The sequence below is a fragment of the Thermobia domestica genome, chromosome 5 (assembly GCF_964235325.1).
Source record: "Thermobia domestica chromosome 5, izTheDome1.hap1.1, whole genome shotgun sequence".
In the NCBI taxonomy this organism is placed as follows: domain Eukaryota; kingdom Metazoa; phylum Arthropoda; class Insecta; order Zygentoma; family Lepismatidae; genus Thermobia; species Thermobia domestica.
In genome coordinates this window covers 233,162,262-233,173,336 of record NC_137458.1, presented here as the reverse complement: position 1 = coordinate 233,173,336, position 11,075 = coordinate 233,162,262, and the positions used below count along the sequence as shown (strand labels likewise).

The 11,075-nt window shown below is 35.9% G+C and overlaps 1 protein-coding gene across 1 annotated transcript; it reads right to left on the bottom strand.

Moving 5' to 3' along the window:
• Positions 1-446: 446 nt before the first annotated feature.
• LOC145685434 (uncharacterized) lies at positions 447-1,232 on the bottom strand. Its single transcript, XM_081757829.1, has one exon. The coding sequence runs from the start codon at positions 1,230-1,232 to the stop codon at positions 447-449; it is 786 nt and encodes a 261-aa protein (XP_081613955.1).
• Positions 1,233-11,075: the final 9,843 nt, after the last annotated feature.

Sequence of the window (11,075 nt, the reverse complement as noted above, 5' to 3'; positions counted from 1 at the left end):
ACTTCCATTTTCTTCTTTGTTGTAACTGGCTGAGGTAATTCCTTGACCAACGTTTCCAAATATGCTGCTTCATTTGTTGAATCCGTTGCCATCTGCCTAGTCTGTTGATAGGTGTGTCCAGTAGATCTGATTCCGGATGGCTGAGAAGTGTAGCTATCATCAAAAAATGTCCTGGACTGTGGATCTGTAGGATCGTTGCAAATGGCTGTCAATGGTCTTGAATTTACAATGGCTTCAATTTGAATAAGTAACGTGTTCAACTCTTTGTATGTCAGACTTGGTGTTCCTGGTGCACGCCGCAGGTGGTACTTCATGCATTTTATTGAACTTTCCCATGAACCCATGTGAGAAGATCTGGCTGGAATGAATTTCCATTTTAAACCTTCTTGAGCTGAGTATTCCAGGATGACGTTTCTGTTAGTCTTGGATTCAAAAATTTGTTGCAATTATCGATTGGCGCCAACAAAGTTTGAACCATTGTCGTTACAGATATATAAGCATTTTCCTCGCCTAGCAATAAATCTCGTCAATGCTGCTATGAAGGCTTGAGAAGTTAAGTCTGAAACTACTTCTATGTGAACTGCTCTAGTGGCTAAACAGATGAACAACGCTGCATAGACTTTCATTTGAATTTTGTTGCGAATTGTGGGCTTGACATAAAAGAATCCTGCATAGTCCACTCCCACGTGTACAAATGGTCTTGCTTCATTTACTCTCTCCTTGGGTAAGTGTCCCATTAACTGTAATGAACTTGTTGATATCCACTTGAAACAAACCAAACAACTGTGTACTATTGCCTTGACCATCTTCTTAGATCTTAGAATCCAATATCTGGTACGCAAAGATGCAATAAGAAGGTGTGGTCCTGCATGAAGCAATCTTGTATGTTCTTCTTTGACCAGCAGGTGGGTGAAATGATGTCCTGCAGGTAGGATGAATTGATGCTTATTATCGTACTCCAAGTTTGAATGTTCCAATCTTCCTCCTACTCTTAGCATTCCTTTCGTGTCCAGAAATGGAAAAAGATCCTTGATTGGGCTCTTTGTTGAAACTTCCATTTGTTGCTGCAAGTTCAATATTTCTTGATGATAGGTAGTATGTTGTACTATCTTCATACATCTGTGTAACGCTAAACGAAGTTCCGAAGCGTCAAGACTATCGGTTTTTCTTTCTGATTTCTTGGAAATACAATTATGTTTGAATCGCAAACAATATGCTACTACTCTCAACATTTTATTTAACGATGAATACCTTTTCATAAAGCTTGTTTCATGAACTGCCACCAAACTTATCATGACTTTCTTCTCTTCTGGAATATTAGCTGGCTCATTTTGTTCTTGACATGGCCATTCTGCTGTGTGAAGAAACTCTGGACCACGCCACCACTCTCGAGACTGAATAAGAGTGTTGGGATTAAGGGTGAATAAGGGTGTCGACTAACTATGTCTGCCACATTTTCTTTACTAGGCACTTGGTGCCATTGGTTGATTGATGTGATTCTTTGAATTTGAGCCACCCTGTTGGATACAAATGTCTTCCAACGATTGGGAGGTGATTTGACCAATGACAAAACTATCGTCGAGTCTGCAAACAGGTGTATACCACTGACCTCTATATTCAATATGGATAGTGTTTTGTCTATTAGCTTCGAAAGTAACAGTGCTCCACATAATTCCAATCTAGGCAAAGTTTGCTTCTTCAGTGGTACAACCTTCGACTTTGAACAAAGTAAATTGACTTCAATGTTTTATTGATCGTCTGTAGCCCTGATATACACTACTGCTCCAAAAGTTTCTTCACTTGCATCACAAAAAACATGTAATTGAATTTCCTTAACGTTCTCCGAAGACATTACGTTTCTTGTAATTTGTATCTTCGCCATCGCATGTAATCGCGACAAGTGTTAAAACCGGAAATGGTTAATTTGAACACTTTCGTTTCAAATAAAGTGTTAACGAAGAAGGTGGAAGCTATTTTTGGGATGCTGGATTAATTTTTTTTTAAATGCATCTCGATATCTGTCACCGATTTTGCTCTATGGAAATTAGTATTACCTATAAAATCAAAAATAGTAATAAACTTCAACCATTTCTGCCCTTGTGGAGTGTTGCGGAGTGATATGGTATTTCCTCTTGAGACCCTGAATCTATTGTAGGTGAACCACTTGTCGCTATCTTTTACCAATTTTGATCTGTAGCAATAAATGTTGAAACTTGTAATCGTTAATTTGAACCACTTCTGGAGTGAATAGAGATCAAGGGAGAAGGTAGAGCCTTTTCTTAGAACGCTTAGTCGATCACGAAAAAAAGCATCACGATCTCTCTAAGTTTTTCCTTTATAGAAATCAGTATTGAAACTAATATACTAGTAAATTCAGCCACTTTCGCTTTCGATAGTATTGTGGGTTGACATGATATATAGCTTATATATTCTTGATACGCTGTATCAATTCGATTAAAAAAACACTTGTGGCTATCTATTACTATTATTGTTCTATATCGATCAATGTTGAAACGGAAAATGATTATTTTAAACAACTTCCGATCTGAATAGAGGATTAATGGAAAAGATAGACCTATTTCTTGGTAGCTGAATCGATTGCAAAAATCACATCTCGATATCTCTTAATTCAGTATTGAAATCGGAAATAATAGTAAATATAACCAATTTCTGGTTTTGATTTAATGTTGTGGTTAGTTATATGTTGTCTTAAGACGCTAAATTGTTTGCCATAAATCGCTTCTCGTTATCTATTACTCTTATCATTCTATAGCAATAACAATTAAAACCAAAAAAGGGTATTTGAACCACTTATGGTTTGAATGGAAGGTTAATGGAGGAGATCGAACCTATTTTAGGGGCTCTAAATCGACCGCAAGAAACGACTTTTCAATATCTGTTACTGTTTTTGCTCTGACACCTGTCGACAGACAGACGGACAAAGTCATTCTAAAGACTTCCGACACTTAGGCTATGGATAGCTTAAGCTGCAAGTGTAATAAGGGCGAACATTGAATATATTCTTGGGACACTGAATTGGTTCTGGAAAACCACGTCTTTCTATATATTACTGTTTGTGTTCTGTGGTGATCAACAATGTGCCAGAAAGCGATAGATCTCTACCACTTCTGGATTAAATAAAAGTCAAATGCATTAGATGAATCTATTCGTGTTCAAGCCTATGCTTCTCGCTATTTCTTACCGCTCTTGCTGTGATGCCAGCTGACAGGCGAACGGTTGGATAGACAGACAGATGAACATAGTCGTTCTATAAGACTTCCTATACATATGCATAATATACTATAGTTTGGAAGTACTAACAAATAAAATTAATTCAGTTTGTTTTACGAAAATTATATTAGTTAACAAATTTAAACTTTTTGTTTGTTACATGAGAAAAATCACCTGATCTTAAAGGAACTTTTTGCGCTGAATTCGAATATCCACTCGGTTTTTCTCCATCAAGTACAGTTTTCCCGTAACAGAGGGATTTTTGAGAAATTCCCTCAAAAATTTCCCTTTTTCAGATATTTTATTCCCCTAGCTCCTGTCCCCTTACATATAGTAACATAGAAATTATACCTAAGTATACCTTGATTTATATTTAATAAACCCTAAAAGTTTCGTAAAAATCGCTTTGTTCTTTCTAGAGAAATAAATATATTTGTATGTATACTGTGTGCACTGTTTATTGCACCTGATAGTAATGCTTTCAGATCTCCTGAGTTGGGGTAAAAACAATTTGCTTTATTACTACAAACACAGACATAAAAATGAATATTTACAATAGTCAACAACTCACTTGTATTGCTCTCTGTAAATTAGAAACGTGTATAAAAATAGAATGTACTTCCAACGTATATTTTTTTAAACGTACAATATATGTATATCTTAATACATATATATACACAATTCTCCAAGTTCTCCATATATATACATTTCTCCATATATATACAAGGCTCCAGCAGTGGAACTTATTGAATGCAGAAACGAACATATCAGTGTGCAGGAAAAGGCATGTTCAATTTTCAAGCTATTTCTCAATGCAAGATAATGTGTGCGTATGTACGGATATAGATGGGTTGATGGCGGAGCTAGGAGTTCCTTACGTTCCAGAAGAATGGAGGTTATTTATCGACGCGTCAAAGGTCAGCCTTAAAGCTGTCCTTTTACATAATGGAAATAAAAAACCTTCTATACTACTTGCGCACTCAGTGAAGATTAAGGAATCCTATGACACCATGTCAACTTTGCTAAATCTTATAAATTACAAGGACCATTGTTGGCAAATATGTTGTGATCTCAAGGTAGTTGGTATTTTATTAGGACTGCAGTGCGGTTACACGAAGTACCAATGTTTTTTATGTTTATAGGATAGCCGAGCTGATGACAAACATTATGAAGTGAAGGAATGGGAACCTAGAGTGAATTACGTACCTGGAGAATGCAACGTCAAATACGCTCCTTTGGTAGATCCTAATAAGATATTACTACCGCCACTTCATATCAAGTTAGGACTTATGAAAAACTTTGTCAAAGCCAAGGACACATCTGGTGAAGGTTTCAAGTATTTGCGAGATAAGTTCCCTAACCTGAGTGATGCTAAGATTTCAGCGGGAGTGTTTATTGGTCCCCAAATTAGGAAATTAATGCTTGATGATAGCTTTGACAGCAAGTTAAACAGTGCTGAGCTAGCTGCCTGGACAGCATTTAAGTGTGTTGTGCGCAACTTTCTGGGCAATAACAAAGCTGAGAGTTACACAGAAATCGTACAGGACATGATACAGAAATACAAAGAGTTGGGTTGTAGGATGTCTTTAAAAATCCATTTTTTGCACTCCCACCTCAGCTTCTTTCCTGCTGACCTAGGTGCTCTCAGCGACGAACAGGGGGAAAGATTCCACCAAGATATAATGGCAATGGAGAAAAGGTACCAGGGACGATGGGATCCTTCAATGATGGGGGACTATTGTTGGGGTCTTGTTAGAGAATGCAACATTTCTTACAAAAGAAGGAAGTAGTGTACGTTTTTGTAACCCAATGGAAGTTTCATATATTGTGATAGTTTTGATTGTCTTTTCATGACCTTTTGGTACATTTGTATTATTGTTTATTGTAAATTGTCACACTTGTAAATTATATTGTATTATATTTTATATATGTGTTTGTGGTAATAAAGCAAAACGTTTTACCTCAACTTAAGAGATCTGAAAGCATTACTATAAGGTGCAATAAACAGTACACACAGTATACATACAAACATATTTATTTCTCTAGAAAGAATAAAGCGATTATTACGAAATTTGGAGTGTTTGTTAAATATGAATCAAAGTATACTTAGGTATAATTTCTATGTTAGTATATGCAAGGGGACAAGATCTTGGGGTGTAAAATAAACGAAAAGGGAAATTTTTGAGGGATTTTCCCGAAAATCCCTCTGTTACGGGAAAATCTACGTGATGGAGAAAAACCGAGTGCATATTCGAATTCAGCGCAAAAAGTTCCTTTAAGAACAGGTATTTCCTTTTATGTAACAAAACCTTTGTTAACTAGTGTTATCCGTTTTCTGTTTCTCGAAAAAAATTCTTTTGTTTTTCGAACGAAATTTCGTTTTGCGTTTTCCGAAATATTTTTCGTTTCCAGTTTTTCGAAAAAATTCGTTTTTTTAAATTTTTGTTTTTCGAAAAATTTTCCGTTTTTCGTTTTCTAAAAAAATCGTTTTCCGTTTCTCGAAAGAAGTTTAGTTTTTCGTTTTCGAAAATTTTTCGTTTTCAAAAAATTCATTTTTCGAAAAAATGTGGCCATCCCTAATCGTGACACCATTCCGAATACTTTCTGCCCGGATCATGTCACTAACTTTTGTAAACTGTGACGTCATATAAAACGACGAAACAATGCTTATTTCAATTACCACATATTCAATAAGCTATACGAAAGAGAATATCAATGTTTGCTTTTCTAGAATCACGCTGACACGCCCGTAGTAGAACAAAAGTAATACGATACAGCATTCGCTGACGATTACTCTTAAATGATATGATTTTATCAACACATAAAAAAGTCTCTGAGCACTTTATTTTACTCCACAAACGGAAACGTTACACTTTAGATTTATTTAATGGGGTCATGGATATCTGTCTTTTACACATTTTAAAGTATAAATATATCCTTTCAGGGACGTAATATTGACTGTTTCGAAAACCACCAAGCACGATTAACACCGAGCTCATTCATAGCTAGTGGTTACTGTACGCGTCTTTCGTTTGAGAAACCACATGTGGTTCAAATCAGTAACTCATAGCCACGATGCCAAAAAAGGAACCTTAAACTCAACGTTGAACTTTGATCCTCGAACGTTCCTCAAAGTGTTCGATTTTTAGTCATTCAAGGGAACTAAATTTGTCTGGACAATACCTTTGACCTTTGACTTCTGCCAAGGGTTCGTTCATGTAACTTTGCTCTATGACAGACAAATCCCTCCAAAACTCTGTGCTCAATCATATAACAAGCTTAACATTTAAAAGGGAAAAAGAACATTTGAGGCCGGTCCCTCTTTAAGGTGGACTCCCACAAGGTAAGAAAGACGATAATCATCTTACCCGTAAAAGGGAACGATAATGGTGTGGTCGAACCCTCCAAAGAAACTTCAGTACACCATCAAGGTACCAAAAACAACAATCATAAGAGGGACCGAAAATTTAAAATCCATGTCATAAAAGAGAGTGAGAGAATACCCCGCAAGAGTGACGTGGCCCCTAACGTGGCCCCTAACAGCCAATCAGAATCGACGTACGAAGCAACGTGATGTAAAAATTTTAATTTCCCGCGTGGGCGGGGCCTGAGATCACGTAATGACTATTAGCCAATCAGAATCGAGAAAGTTTTCCTGAGTCGGTTAGCTACACGGAGGTCCGTACTACGTAGAGACTGAACCTGTTAATTTTTGTATTCAACTCTGAAATACATAATGTAGTTCCCAGGTACAAATATATTCGATTTCAATGTATTATCTCTTTGCTCCAATACATGCAAATTAACACAAACTTATACTGAACGAAAAATTTCTAGGATCTGTATATATTGGTATAATTCATTTATATAAGTTAGGAGGATGCATAAGAACATTTTGAGTACTATCATTATTTTTCACAAATGTAAATGAATAATGTGTAAGTGTAAAATCTATTTATCAAACAGCTCTTTGTTCTATATTTCTTTTATTTCTTTTGCACAGTTGAGCTGTCACGACAGAGCCGCAGAGTTAAGAGTAGACAAGAAAAAGGTAAATAATACTGTCCAATGTGCGTTATTAATACGTTATTTATTTAGACTATATTTTCTTCCGTTATTGATTTTCCAAATATAAGAAATCACCAGGACCGCCTCGTTTCACCTTTCCTTTTGAATGCGCAAGAACCTGAAAAATGGAAAAATTAATGTCATGGAGGTTTTACAATTTTAACGTATATTACATATTCCTACTCCCTGATAAACATCAGTTTTACGAAAACACTTATGTGTAGGGTGGAGAGGATTGCGTAGTAGAGTGAAATTTAGAGATATGACCGCGGTAGTTCACTACTACTAGGGCAATCCCCATTGAATTGCTCTAAATGAAGTAATAAGCTGAAGAGTGTTTTGAGGGAAGGCAGTTGTTCTCCAGTCGCCAAGTTAGCGGAAATCATAGTGATTGGAAAATTAATCATAAACGTGCTCAGAGTGACTATAACGGGTGGGATATTGTAGGGAGGAAGTCAACTGGAAACTAACATTAGATTTTTCTCTAGTTTAATGCTAGAAGAAAGACAACATTAGCACAGTGGTCCTTTGGATGTCAAAATATATTTCGAGAATAAAATATCCGAACAGTTTGGAAAGATAGATAGAGAAAGAAAGACGTACAAGCTCTAAAAGGTTTATTATTTTGACATGAAACGTATGTGTATGTGTATATGTGTAAAATGAGGAAGAGTATGTAATCTTGAAAAGGAAATGAAAGAAAATAATCTAGATTTCGTAGCAGTTCATGAAGTTGGATATGAAGGCAACGGGACGTTGAACAGCGAAGAACTTACAATGTCTTACTCAGTTAATAAAACCCTAGGTCATAATATTGGAAGAATGTAATTAGGAGAGAAGATAGTGAAAGTGCAATTTGTTAATTATAGAGTTATGATGTTAAGACTAAAGGAAAAAAAACAAAGATCTACTAGTGATACAAACATACGCACCGACGACTTCGCATGCAACTGAAGAAGTAGAGGAAAATCATAAGAAAAAGAATAATATAGACAGAGACAGAGACAAAAGGCGTGCATATGCAAATGTAATGGTAAATTTTAATGCAGTTGTGGAAAAAAAACTGAAATATAGTGTCGTAAGCAAGTATGATTTCGACGAAAGAAAACAAAAGGGAGAATGACTGGATATGACTATAGAACGAATTCACTAGTATTTTGGAACACGTGGTTATATCAGCACAAGAGAGGAAAATATACGGAAACAATCAATAGGAGGTCTAAGATATCAGACATGTGATGATTCAGGAGAAGTACTGGAATAGCTTTAGGAACGTAGAGACCCTTCCCGGGGCTGACAACTTTTCATATCATAACCTTCTGTTGGCCGTAGTTGATATAGTTCAATCCCAGCTCGGACCAAGTGAACTTTATGTTGGACAAACACAGAGTGCGTGTGTTTTCTTGACGTTTAGCCCGTTCCCCATCACTTTCTTAAATCCTCCATTTCATTCATTTCTCATCGTCACCCTCTCCTTTAGCTTAGACGGTATAATCGTGAGACGTAAAACTTAAAGATTTCATAAACTGAAAAATGTACCAGTAGAAAATATGGTATCAAGGTGTTGAATACCGAAAAGTTATAAAACAAGGATGTTAGAAATATTTCATTGAAAAGTTTCAAGAAAAATTCTCAACCTCGTTGACGAACACACAACTAGCTAATTTATGTGATTATAGCAAAACTTACATGCTCATATCAAATATAGTCATAATGTACCTATTAGTATAATTCCCAATGTAACTTTGCTCTCAAAACACTCGCAGCAAGAAAACACTAACGTATGGCAAGATAGCCCCCCCCCACTTTAGAAAATTGAAACAATGACTAGGTCATTCGTTTGTACTACGTTTGTACCGTTTGTACCGAAAATATTTTCGTTTGTACCATTTTCCTTACAGGGTTACTTGAGAGGTCGACTGGGGGGGCTATCTTGGCGCCAAGATAGCCCCCCCGTATCACAGCACAAAAAATTAGAATACACCATTCGAAAGCAAATCGTTTGTACCGTTTGTACCGAAAAAAGTTTTGTTTGTACCCTGATAGTTTTCGAGAAACAGGGGATGAAATTTGGGGGCTATCTTGTACGCAAGATAGGCCCCCTAATGTGTACTTTTTCCATGTCCATTAGTAAGTATTATATGTTTATCCATGTGAATTGATGTGTATTTAGAATTCTGGTTGTGCCTAAAAAATAAAAAAAATGAATTTTTCAGTAATAACTCAACGTTAGAATTGAATGGGCGAGTGGGAAAACAGTATGAGTCCAAAATAAACCATTTTGAAGTAAAGGCAAAAATAACACTAAAGATGGAGAACTACAAATTGTAATGAAGAGCAGTGCAATTTGCAAGATCTTGCACGTTATAACAGAATGCTATAATGTCGACTGTACATTTTTGGCATTAACAAAGAAAGTTATTTTTTCAAATATCTCAAAATGCGTTTTGTGGACTAGTAGTGATTTTCCACTCACCGATTCAATTAAATTTTCTCTATTTCTGCCCTTTTCCTTAAGTAAACACGTATTATTCAGCAATGGCATATTCGTTTTCGTCTATTGTCCATTAAAGCGCCAAACTTCTCGAGCCGTTAATGTGACAGATATAAACAGCTAATTTTTTCAGTTGGTGTAAAGCTGAAACGTGGAAGGACGCAGTTAGGTGAGCAAACATTTCATCTTTTAGTTTTCTTTGTTTAAGATTATTTATGTAAATCCAGTATCTTTCTGAATTTGTACACACTTTGTTGTTATTTTTACGGTATTTATTTACGGAAAAGGGCACAAATAGAGAAAATTGAATTGAATCGTTGAGCGGAAAAACACTACTAGTCCACAAAACGCATTTTGAGATATTTGAAGAAAGAACTTTCGTTTGTTAATACCACAAATGTACAATAGGGTGCATCGAATTTCCACTTTTTTTGAAATCAACTTACCCTTAGTGATATTTTTTTGCGAAATTGGATCCATATAACGTGTAAAAAATTGCAAGTCGATTAGTCAATATCTTTAGGTGCCACCAACGGCCGAAAATTTTTAAATTTTGTTAAAAAATAAATATTATTTTAAAAACTGTAAAATATGTACTTTTATGAAAAATGGTTATCCTATGTGGTTTTGTTCCTGTAAAATGTTTATATTTTATGTATAAAGAATTTCAGCTTGATGAGTCAAGTCATTCAGGTGCCACCAGTGGCTTAAAATATGGACAATTGTGTCCCTACTTTTTTCATTTCTTAAAATTAAGTTGCGTTGTTTGTGGTTCATCTGGATCGTTAATTAGATAAGAAAGATTTTGTTTTACATCTGCAGCTCTTTGCTTATTTCCAAACATTAATGATGGAAATAACCCAGAACTCACCATGAGGAGGTGGCTGCAGTTCGAGTTTCGCCCACCCCTATATACTAATGTTGCATATGGCGGTGCAAGTTCATATCGTTACTATTTTACCTCAAATTGTTTTTTTTGTATTAAATTCTGGTATGTTTTTTTCTTGACTGTAGTGTTGCTAGGACAAATATATGTCATGCTTCTTGCCCACATACCGCTGATGCCGCTTGTCACCAACTTCACCATTCTTTCTACAACGCGAGTGTGACAGGGTAAGGATGTAATAGATTCATCAGACATTGGAGCCGTCTTTACATTTTCTCTTAGCTTCTGCAGGCTCAAGCGTTTTGTCAGTGGTGGCTCCATCAGCGTGCATGCTGATCAATTAATCATATGAACATAGTTTGCCGCTTCTAAGTTGATTTCAGGGACGACGAATTC